General features: G+C 44.2%; 2 protein-coding genes across 4 annotated transcripts in view; both read left to right on the forward strand.

Moving 5' to 3' along the window:
* Positions 1-2,529, forward strand: part of LOC138626084 (guanine nucleotide-binding protein G(i) subunit alpha-2-like) — a 46,079-nt gene extending 43,550 nt beyond the window's left edge. Inside the window, exons 7-9 of the mRNA XM_069707521.1 lie at positions 120-273; positions 1,305-1,518; positions 1,613-2,529. Of these exons, the coding sequence (XP_069563622.1) occupies positions 120-273; positions 1,305-1,495 (345 nt within the window). The 3' untranslated portion in view covers positions 1,496-1,518; positions 1,613-2,529. The remainder of the gene's footprint in view (positions 1-119; positions 274-1,304; positions 1,519-1,612) is intronic.
* Positions 2,530-2,820: 291 nt separating this feature from the next.
* Positions 2,821-8,704, forward strand: LOC138626094 (PAK4-inhibitor inka1-like). 3 transcript variants are annotated; one of them, XM_069707538.1, is made up of 4 exons: positions 2,821-3,842; positions 5,985-6,230; positions 6,315-6,347; positions 7,589-8,704. In XM_069707538.1, the coding sequence occupies exons 3-4, from the start codon at positions 6,330-6,332 to the stop codon at positions 8,594-8,596; spliced, it is 1,026 nt and encodes a 341-aa protein (XP_069563639.1). In that variant the 5' UTR covers positions 2,821-3,842; positions 5,985-6,230; positions 6,315-6,329; the 3' UTR covers positions 8,597-8,704. The 3 variants fall into 3 exon arrangements, with proteins under 3 accessions (XP_069563639.1, XP_069563633.1, XP_069563647.1); XM_069707532.1 differs by lacking the exon at positions 2,821-3,842 and having other exon boundaries at positions 5,823-6,230; XM_069707546.1 differs by lacking the exons at positions 2,821-3,842; positions 5,985-6,230; positions 6,315-6,347 and adding an exon at positions 7,001-7,501.
* Positions 8,705-11,863: the final 3,159 nt, after the last annotated feature.

Consider the following 11,863-nt stretch of genomic DNA (forward strand, 5'->3'; position numbering starts at 1 on the left):
GTGTGTGTGTGTGTGTGTGTGTGTGGGGGGGGGGGGGGGGGGGGTCAGTGAACTAATTTCCTCTCTGTGACCCAGTCCTGTAATCTCTTTATCTCCACATTTGTGTCCCTCCCACCCAGAACCGGATGCACGAGAGCATGAAGCTGTTCGACTCCATCTGCAACAACAAGTGGTTCACGGAGACGTCCATCATCCTCTTCCTCAACAAGAAGGACCTGTTCGAGGAGAAGATCGCCCACAGCCCTCTGACCATCTGCTTCCCCGAGTACAGCGGTACGGCACCGAGCCTCATCGTCACGTCTGCTTCTCTTGTGATTGAAAACTGATCCAGAGTCCAGCTGCAGTTTGATCCTCTCAGAGATCATCAGTCCTTCAGAAATGAGCCGTTTCATTCTCCAAACCATATTTTACAAAACCTGACTGGTCATCAGGAGATATTTATAAAATCCTCCTCTAACCATCTGCATTCAAAACTAAATTCCTGCTGCTGTGAGACGGCTGAAGATTGAACTGTTCAATCAAGCTGTTATCAAACAAGCTAGAAATGATTTTTGTGTAACAGAGTTGTTCTGATGTCGTCACCTCCAGCTGGAAAAGATGCAGTCGGGAGCCGTAGATACAGAAAAATACTTCAATAGTGCATTTTATGATTGACGTTTAAACAATCACGTGAGATTCTTGGAAGATGTTTCATGTGTTTCCTGCTTTGATAAACTGGATCTCCGTCGTCGAGGGCAACCTGACGATGTCCAAAGTTATCCCTTGCTGGTTTTAATCACTTCTTTGAGGGTGGAGATGCTGATATGGTCAGTTTACTTTTCTCCGCTGTACATGTGTACGTGGTGCCCACTGCTGAGTCTGACAGGCAGTTGAGGAGGAGGAGGAGGAGGAGGTGGAGGTGGAAGAGGAGGAGAGTTAGAACGAGCAGGCGAGCGTCTCCGTTTGTTGCATTTAAATTTTTTACTATACCAGTAATAAGCACATGTGCACGGTATGAAAACATGTACGTGTACAACACAACAGGAATATCATGCAGCTTTTGTCAGTAGAGAAATTTGACTTCTGAAGCGTCCAGAAGGCCAGTTCCAGTTTGTATATTTGTTAGATTAGAAAACAGAATCGAAACTGAAGAAAAGTGTGAAAAAAACAAAAAATCATTTTTCATGCGGATAGTCAGAAGAGTTTTAAAGGATTTTGTCAGTACTTTTATTTTGTTAAACCCAGGTCATGTTTTTTTGAAGAAAACGATGTTCATCTCTGTGACTGTAATGCAATGTAATCCGACTCCTCCCTCGTCTTTTCAGGCCCCGACAAGTACGAGGAGGCCCAGGCTTACATCCAGACCAAATTCGAGGACCTGAACAAGAAGAAGGACACCAAGGAGATCTACACCCACTTCACCTGCGCCACCGACACCAAGAACGTGCAGTTTGTGTTCGACGCCGTCACCGACGTCATCATCAAGAACAACCTGAAGGACTGCGGGCTCTTCTAGTCGCGGCCGGTCGGAGAGTCAAGGTGAGTCCAGAGATTCAGACCTCTCGTCCATCACAACACAGAGCCTGTTTACATCACTGACCTGTGTGTGTGTTTGTTTGTTTGTTTGTTGTAGATTACTTGAACAGTTCTGACGACCAACAGACGGGGAACACACACATCATGAATGACTGCACTGGCCAACCACAACTCTGCTTTCATCTTCTTTTTATAAAGACACCTAAGAGACTGAACCGACGAGCCGAGCAGCTTTTCACCCGCTGCTCCTCCAGCCGCTCGTATCCTTAACTCTTTGGGCTATGACCACGAAAATCAACATTTATTATTGTGTTTTTGTTCTATATTTTTTTCTTCTTTACTTTCAATTATTAGAGGAGGGAAAGGAAAACTTTTTTATATAAATGCATTCATCTTACTTTTAGAGATTCTGGTGTGCAAATTATTAAACTTTTAATCACATGAAGCTTATTTTTTAAGAGATGAAGCACAGATATGGATTCACAATATGATCGATAAAAGGAAAACTTTTTTTTGTTTTTTTTACAATGTTTACATCAGTTCGTCCTTCACAGCCAAGCCGTGTATTGTTCTGCATGACTCAACTTGACAAATATTAGCTCTGTAATCTGCACAAATTATCTAACATTCCTACAAAATAAAAACAAAAACAAAAATTTAAAGTTAGAAAAAGTAAAAAAATGGCTTCACCTGCAGGGGAAATGATGGCAAACATCTAACTGCTATTTAAGTATGTGTACCTAACATTCTTTCACTTTTTATAGTTCCATTTCCATGTCTGTTGCAGTATGTCTGTGCCTTGACTTCTGTTTACAACCAATTCCTAGAAATGCTTTCAGTACTGTTTGACCTACTTATTCCATTTTTTTTTCCCTGCCTAGCACCTATGAATATATAGTGATTATTAATGAGACGAAAAATCTAATTGAGAAAAAGGTTAGTGTTTTTGGTAAATATTGAAATGCTTTAAAAGTCCTATATGATTTAATTTAAATAAAAGTAGACATCACCTGACTCGTGCATTTCGTCTCTCCTTTCTGTCTTCTCACTTTTACATTTTAACGCTTTTCAGCCGTTAACGTCGGAATAATTCAGACTGAGTTGGTGTTGCAGATGAAAACAGAAAAGATGTTCACTGACAGCTTTCAGTCTGATGATGCTTCCAAGTAACTGAAGGGACGCTGAGCCCGTCTGACTGAATGATTTAAAGGAGGGACAAAGTACTCAACAAAGTCCACTGTGATTCGCTCCTCTCCTCACGTGACACATCATTTTCTAATAAAGCAAGTAACAGTTAATACATGAAAACATGATTAAATATTAGATTATTAAAACAAAACGGTATCTATTAAAAGTTTGCTCAACCTTAAAGTCAGACTTTTAAAAACATTTGATTCGGTTTTATTTGTGTCTGTCACAGAAGTCAACGTTCTCCTGGAGACGTTGCATTTCTGCAGACTGAGTGCGCCACCTGGTGGACTTTAAAGTGCATTGCATCATTTGTTAGTCACTTCAACTTTCCTGTTTGGTCCTTTTCAACTCTGTTCTGCCTGCAGATGTGATTTTTATTCTCTCTGACTGCTTAGAAATGAATTAAAAACACAGTAAGACGATAACGCTGTAAACTAAACCGATCTAATCACCAGCTGAGAGTCCAGATGCATTCACGAATGTCGTCTTTCCTTCTTCCTGCAGGTGTCCGTCTCCAAACTTCAGTTTGCTGAAACTAGAAATGGGTTTGAGACCTTTCTGTTAGTGGTGTGTGTTCCTGCCTGTAGATTATAAGGCAGCAGAGGGACGTCTTCTAGAAACCAGCTTTTTATTGTCTCTTCATATCAATCACATCAAATGTTCAAGTGTTCAAGTTTGGACTCTCCCAGATAAACAGATTTATAGAAATAGTGTCAGTCATATTACATATTACACTAATTAATGGTGCTTAGCTTCGTGTCAGTCCTCGTCTTACTCAGACCGATGTGGAGACTTGCAGACGGTAGAAGTGACAGACGACAGCAGTGCTGACTGGATACGTGAAGGATGAGTGAAAAGGTGTTATTGTAGAAGACGGTATGGAAACAATCAGTGGAGCATGAAGGTTCTCAGAAACATGGACTGTAGCTTCTGTGAGGAAAAAATACAAATAGAAGTGCAGAAGCTGCTGTCGTGTGTCCTCATTCACGTGTGCAGTCATCTTCAGTGTTGATATTCACAGAAACATCTGTCATCTGCTAACAGGTCACTGCAGCACTTCATCAGTTGGAGTCGGATTCTCTGAGGAGTCTGTCGGACGTTGGTCGGGTTTATCTCTCGTTATTAAGAAGTTTAATGTGAGTGAGCGGAGTATGCATGAATAACAAGAAGCCCTTTATATGTGCTCCAAGAATAGAAAACGTAGTCCTCTTAAAAACTGGGTCGTTAAAGTATTAATTTATTGAACATCGCCACCAAAATACATCAAAGACAGGAGAGTTAAATCAACAACATCTGTTAGTAGTGTGCGTTAAAATAAGCACCAGTTGTGTGTTCTGGTTCAACCTGTTGACAAGCAGCTGTGTTATTCGTTATTATGGAACCGAACATGATGATAAAAACCTGCAGCTTTATGATTGGCCTGCTTCCCTTCAGCAGAACTTCCTCTAGAGGGCGCTGCAGCTCTATGTCATGCAGCAACATCTCAGCTTGATGTTCTGTTTCTGTTACGTTCAGTTTAGAGTTTTCAGAGTAAATGTGCATCCATTAAAGCTTCAAAAGAGTCTGTCTGCATGCAGAGTTTGATTTTAATGCAGACATTTTTGATTTGATCTTTTCTGAAGATAATTGCGCTGCAGTTTTGAAACATCTGAGAACATGCATGTGAATGTAGAAGTGACAGATGATGTTTGAGGCTGCGTCAGGAGCCGTGAGGCTGTAAAACAACAGAACAAAAGAAATACCACGAAGTGATGTAAAAGTGTGTTTAAACCTCAGAGACATTCATCCTACAACACGTGTGTCTGGAACAGAAAAGTGAACATTAGCAGGATTCATTTCATCTCAGACTTTAATGGAGATGGTTTGTTCCTGTACCATAATTAAATCCATTAGGTGTCCAGGAGAGCAGAGATTTTCAGAGTAAAGGTCAGCCTGTGTGGAAAAATTGAAATCATCACAATTAAATTAGAAGCCCTGTGTGATTCTGTCATTGACGGTGTAAAAGGGGACGGGCCGGTGCAGTGAAGAGGTTTTAGGGGGGAACCACATTATGTACAAGTGAATCCCCTGCATGCTGCACTTATAAAGTATAATGAAGCACCAGCAGGCAGCGTGTGATCATTCAGGACAACTAAAGTTGCTTTTATTTCTCATGTTGTTCATTGAGGTGAATGGATCGTTGGTGGACATGCTAATGTCACAGTTAAATCTGCATGTTATTGGTGAACCAGAACCAGTGGTTCTGGATGAGTTCTCCAGCTGTACTGAACTCCTGCATTCCTCTCAGCACATCCGATTTACATAAACATCCACTGAATAATGAGAACGGAAGGTGGCGTCCCAAACAGTTACACTCTGATGCAGTGATTTATCAGCAGGAGTTCAGCTGCTCAGATGGCAGAAAGAAGGAAAGTAAAAACTACTTTGCAAATGTTTATTTACACATAAATACATACATAATAGAACTAAAATAAACAGTCAATCAAATTATTTTTTCATGAGAAAACCAAATATTCATAGATTCCAGCATCTCAGTTTTGACTATTTGAGGTTTTTTTCTCTATTTTCTGCAGCAAACTTCATTTCTATGATCTGATTAAACAACGTGTTGAAAGATATCAGGTTGTCTTTGGGAAATTCTACTTTTGTTTATTTGGCAGGATTTGGATTTATCAGTATTGATGATAGATTGATTTTGAGCTGCCTGATGAGAGCAGATCATCTTTTAAATCTCTTTAATCAAATGTGCTTTTATTGGAGAGCCTTTGCTGATTTCATTTGATTTGAGTGATCCACTTTTATTTCTTTTATCCTTTTTTAATTTGCTTCATATTTGTTATGTATGATCTCTGTGCTGCTGGATTATAAAGCTTGTTGAAGTCATTGGTTTTGATTTGATGGCATCTTTCATATGAAGCACTTTGTAACAGAAGTTCCAAAAAGTGTGGTATGAATAAACAACTATTATTATTATTATTATTATTATATTATTATTATTATATCTAGATTTCAAAAAATGATCTGAAAAGCAAGCAGAATTTGTGACATTAGATTTGTCCCCAATTCATGAAAATACATGAAGGAAATGTTGTAGGTAAGATCCAAAGAAGCCTTGTTTGACTTCAGGACTCCACCTGATGTTCTCCAGCTGTTAATCAGAGCAAACTTCGAAATATCACCTGACTGTTCAACCTCGGGGAGAGGAGGACATTATTTTATGCATTTTAATGTATTATTCCCACTTTTTACGTCATATTAATCCCGCGTGGCTCCCTCAGACTGCATGTTGGCCACTGAAGGAACCGCTGCGTTTGGAAATGAGCTGTGTTGAGCTTCCTGCGCGCTGATTGGCTGCTTCAGAACCCGGCTGCTCTGATTGGCTGCTGCAGAGCGCCCAGCTATAAAAGGAGGAGAGCAGCGCTGGAAGTCTCAGTCTGCACATCTGCGTCTGTTCAAACTACCGGAGGACGGTTTCCTCTTTAACGGGACGACCTGCTCTGTAAACGGAGCCCGTCACGTCAGAGGTGAGTGTTTTCTACCTGGTTTGATTTAAACCGATTATGTCTGAGTGATCCGGTTTTTAATCCTATTCACCGTTTGTTTTACAGGAGCTGAGTTTGCAGATGAAAAAAAAAGAGATGGTGGGTTTGATTTATCTTCATTAATTATTATTATTATCATCACATCACAGGTGGGCTTTAGTTCATCTGGAGTATTATTTCACTCTAAATGAAAATTAAACCGTGAAATGAATAGAAGTCTTCCAACATATGGAGGAACATCTGCTGCTGCAGCAGAAGGCTGAACGATGCTCAGATGTCTTTTTATTGTGAAGTAATGAGTCCGTACAAAACATTTGTTGTTGCCCAAACAGTTCATTCTTCTCCCACTTTAAAGCAGCATATGGAGACATTTATCAGTTTATCAGTTTAACGCACGTTCACTGATATTTTAAATAAGAGTTGCACTTCCTGCTTCGGTAGTTTCTCTTCTCGTTCTCTTGTAAAATCCAGCAGAGTTATGATAAATAAAATGGGGCCGAAGGTCCTGACGGTGCAGATTGAAGGGGGGGGGGGGGCATGCAGGGTCAAAGGTCAGACTGCAGGCTATAAGGTGCTGCTCTGCTGCTGTTGGATGTGACCTCTGCAGATGAAGCTCAGTCACAGTTAGCTGGAAGTCTTCTGCTCTGTCTGGAAGTTATTCAAGTAGAAAGAATATGTTTGAAACTCTCATTTTAAGATTTCATCTCGATTTCGTCTCGGCTGTTTTCTCTAAAGAAACTGGGACCTGTTTTTTTTTTTCCTGCTTCAATCCGACTCTTAAACTCTCTCACACTCTTGTCACATGACCTCTGTTCTCCCGTGTGAGTTTGAGACGAGCCGCTCCCCGTTCACTGGCTGACTCGGTCCAATCAGCTCGCTGACCCAGACAGGAAGCAGCAGTATGAAAGTCCCGAGTGTTAAAGAAGCGGGACCGAGCCGCGCGGCTGGATGAAGCTGCACCGGACCCCTCGGCCTGCAGATGTTCTTCTCTCTGGACTCTGTGGAGACCTAGTTGAGGTTTCTCTCTGATCACATCTGTGTGAGTCACTGCTGACTCGGTGAAAAGAGGGCGTTCACCGGAGCCGCCGGTGTGGTTCTGAAAATGAACAGACAGATGAATGTGCTTTGTGTTGAGCTTTGCTGGTTGAAGAGTCTTTGAGCGGCAGGTCAGAGATTACAATAAGAGAAAAGAAGTTCTTTCACGAGACTCCAGACAAGTCTGAGCGTGTCCTCACAACAGTCCCTGAGAAGAGGTGTTATTATCACAACCTTTCTGCAGCACTTCATTATAAAGACTCGGTAGGTTTCATGGATTTACTTCTCTTCTCTCCTCTCCTCAGCTTTGTTTCCGTGACTCCAGCGACTGCCTGCGGCAGCAGATGCAGTACATGATGAGGTCCCTGCAGGACCTGAAGCAGCTGCGGCGAGCGTGTCCCGCAGCCCGCCGCCCCGCCGCCCCCCTCGGCACGCAGCTCCCGGCGTTGGCGCGCCACTCGGCGGTGGCCCGAGCCTGTCAGCAGCGAGCCATGCAGCGGGAGCAGCGCACGCGGCTGCGGATGTCCGACGCCAGCTCGGCCGGCACCTACGACTCGGCCTGCTGCCTGGCGAGTCCCCTGGAGGAGGAGGAGCAGGAGGAGGACGGGGAGCAGGACTCCAGCAGCCGGCTCGGTCTGAGCCTCAGCTTGAGCCTCGGCTCCCCCAGCAGTCAGAAGAGTCTGGAGTTTGATTCGGGCTACTCGGAGGCGTCGTGGCAGGACGACGGGGTCGTTCTCCGGAGGACGAGGAACGTCAGGGTGTCGTCTTCGGCCTGCCTCCGAACAAACAGAGCGCCGAGCGGACGGGTTCGACCCAAATCCACCTCCGACGCCTGTCTGGAGAGGTGGACGTCGTTCGAGGTCGGCGACCCGGAGGACTGGACGAACTCGTTACTGACCCGAGGACGCAACCGCCAGCCGCTGGTGCTGGGCGACAACAGCTTCGCAGACCTCATACAGAACTGGATGGACTTACCGGACTGTCCCGAGCCGTCGGAGCTGAAGACGGACTCGGGTCGCCGACCGGGACGAGGCTTCTTCGTGAACATGCGGAGGAAGCTGGTCGGGTTTTCTAAGAGCGTGGAGGACCGGGTGAAGATGAGACCCGCCGACTCGTCTCGCGCCAACAGAGCCGCCGACGCTCCGAAGCGTCTGTCCTGTCCCGTCGGGGCGGCGCAGACCAAAGTCCCATTTTTCCACCAGTCCCACTCGGGCATCAACGAGCTCCACTCGGACTTCTACCGCTTCACCGCTCTCATGAAGTCGGGCAGCCGGCAGCCCATCATCTGCAAAGACATCATCGGCTACGTCTGATGACATCATCACGTACAGACGATACGATCCTCAGAGTCACTTTATTTTTATACGACTGTCTCTCACTTTTTATACTGAAATAAAGATGTTCTCATCGTTTAAACTCAACATGCTCTCGTGTATATTTTTTTTGTGCTGGTTGACATCTTGGAAACATTTGAACAGGTTTTTTTGATCAGAATTGAAGCTGCTGCTGAGTTTCATTACAGACTGCTCACTGTTCCCGGAGCTTTTTACCGTCTGCTGCTGGAAAGAAAATGAATGTGGGTCCTTTGTTTTCTTTAGAAACTTAATACTGCTGGCGTGTGTGATGGATGCATGTTTCTGAGCAATAAAAAAGATAAATTGAACGTGATAACATCTCTTTAGTTCCTAAAAAAGTTCTGCTCTTCTTGGAGACTTTAAACAGGACGATGAAGCTATTTACGGGCCAGAACCGAAGGGCTGTGTCAACACAGATGAGGTCATCCCCCGTGTGTGAGTGCAGAGTGTGTGTGTGTGTACAGAGTGTGTGTGTGTGTGTGTGTGTAGAGAGTGTGTGTGTGTGTGTGTGTGTGTGTGTGTGTGTGTGTGAGAGTGTGTGTGTGTGTGTGTGTGTGTGTAGAGAGGCGAAGCAGCTGCCTGCAGACGGAGTTTCCTCTCCGCTCTGCTTTATGAAGCAGAACATCTCGCTAACAGCCCCCGCTTCATTTCACCCGCTCTGCTCTTATTGTGGTCTTACATGTGGTACCGACTCATCCACACATCGGGTCATGGTGTAATTAATTCTGGGCTCAGAGGGGAGGGGGGTCGGAGGGGGAGGGGGTGCTCTGAGATAAGCTAATGATCACTTCACCTTTGCTTTTACAAATTCTCTTTGTTCATCAATTCAGAAAAGCAGACAATATAAAGATAAGTATGAGTTTCCCATGATCCTCCGCTGCAGCCGGCCTCACCAATCATGTCTGATATCAGGAGGAGAGGGAGGCTTCTTACCGGGCACCGTTTGTCTTGTGTGTCCTGGTGGAGTCGGTGAAGGTTGAACACTTATATGGGATGTAATGAACTCTCCTCAGGAAACAGTTTGAACATTCACACTGAAAGTTTGGAGAAATGGGGCAGTTCATGATGGAAGAACAAATCGTTTCCTTTGAAGCACATTGTTGGTTCCCGGCGGTCTGCGGAGGTGGACACAGGAAGCAGTGGATCCAACACATCTGAACTCAAACGGGAAACTTGACCTCTTTACCTGCAAATAAAAAAGAAAAATGTAAGTTTTAATGAACCAGTAAATGCAGATCATTTGTTTTTGCCAGGTTTTTTCTTTCAGGGATTTTTTTCATGCCTGTTCGCTTCAGATGGTTTTATCACACGACCCCTGAAGATGTCATGTGACCTCTGGAGCGCTCCACTTTCCTGAAGATGGAAAACTTTCAAGTGACAAACAAACAGAAGTTCACTTTATTTTGTATCGCTCCTGCTCCTCATTACTCTGACCACCATTTGACCCCCCTCCTCCTCCTCCTCTTTATTTATCAGGTGTGTGTACATACCTAAGTTCCACCTCAACGACCAACATTTCAGATACAAACATCCATGTTAAAATCGATTTCTGTGTAAATTCGGGCTCTTTCTCGGCTGCCTCCGGAGAACTTGTCATTGTTTCCACATTAATGGACCTCAGAGAGCTTTTGGAGGGTGAAGCTGCTTCAGGATGATTCCTGCAGACGGTCCACTCATACGCTCTTATAAGGGACGGCTGCCATCCACCGTTACTCTGAGACACCCTCTGTTACCACTAAAAACTACTCATAACGTTGATCTGTTGAGGCATCACACCCTCACGGGGTGGTCAGTCCAACATGGTGGACACACAACACACCTGGTAATGAACAGTTCAGCTGCTGATGTGGTCTCTTGTCCTTTCTGATATTTCTCTGTGTTCACTGATCCATCACCTCCATGTTAAAGTTTGCCTCCTCAGCTCTGTGGTTATTTTGTGTTGACAGACTCGAACTCTGATTGGAGCTCCAACCTGAAGGTCTACGATCATATTCAGGATTATTAAACTGTGTCCTTAAAAAGGACTTTAACTGCATCTCTTGATAGTTTCAGACTATCTATCAGGCTGTCAGGATGCTGTGGATGTAGACGTTTCTGCTCGAGATTTCACATAGTTACTCTCTGTTTAAGGAACTCTTTGATATTTCTTTCTCTAGTTCGAGGCCGTAGAGGTTGATGAGACCAGTTTATTCCCAGGAAAACAAGAAAAGGAAGAAGGTGGTCAGAAGTGGATGAATTATGTGCAGTGACCTGATTGTTTTAGCTGCTGCACTGTGGAAGTCGTCTGTTAGGTCACTCTTCTACGCTGGTTTTGGATTTTGGTTCCAGATCTCATGACTTTCTTTTCATTTAGTTGAGAAACAGAAGGACATCTGTTTAGATTCACATCAAACGGCTGCAGACTGATTCGTCCCACACGTCGTGAAGCGGTGTCACTTGGAAGAAGCTAAATGGCATCACGTGGACCCGTTTGCCATTTCGCTGCGAGCAACTTGGCATCATGGGATGCAGGAGGCGGGTTTCCATGTCGGAGACAGAAAGAAAGCTGCAGGACCATCTCGGTTTAAACGAGTGTTTAAATGTCCTGCAGTTAACTCATGCAGATGAGACATCAGCTGACAGATAACAAAGTGATTACATATGATTTGACGTTTGTTGTTTTCCAGTGGAGTGATTCAGCGAGCTGCTTGTGTGACTCAGAGAATCACAAACTGCAGAGCGTCCTGCGACGTGTCCTAAAGGGAGAGTTGAGTCGTGTATTTATCAAACACTTTGAAACTGTGTGCAGTTTAAAATACTGGAGTTGTGTGTTGGACGGATGCCCGGCAGCATTTGGCTTCCATATCTGTCACAGGAGCAGATGGAGATTAAAAGTGTGTCTGCTGCAGTCACAGATAGTGAGCATCAGCTTCTAACTTTGTGTTTCCTTTACTGAGACATGTGCACACACAATCAGGCTCTTCCCATTAACCTATCGAGAGAGACAGGAAGTGCAGAGCGGGGAGGGGGGGGGGGTGTTTAGCCTGCAGTCTGACGGAGAATGAATGTGATTAATGTTCTGTTTTGTTTTCTTTCTTTCTGTTTTTGGCTCTGGAGTGGCTGCATAAATAAAAACCAGAAGAACGTTCAATTTAAAACTGGAGCTTTTGACAGCTCGTGGAGAGATTCTGGTCTCAGTCACCACACACGACTGCTCCGTTATAATCTGACCGGGTTTAAAAATCA

Source organism: Brachyistius frenatus, unplaced genomic scaffold (genome assembly GCF_029030835.1).
Source record: "Brachyistius frenatus isolate BFR_SWC_R1_liver_20210118 unplaced genomic scaffold, ASM2903083v1 Contig_4, whole genome shotgun sequence".
NCBI lineage: Eukaryota > Metazoa > Chordata > Actinopteri > Embiotocidae > Brachyistius > Brachyistius frenatus.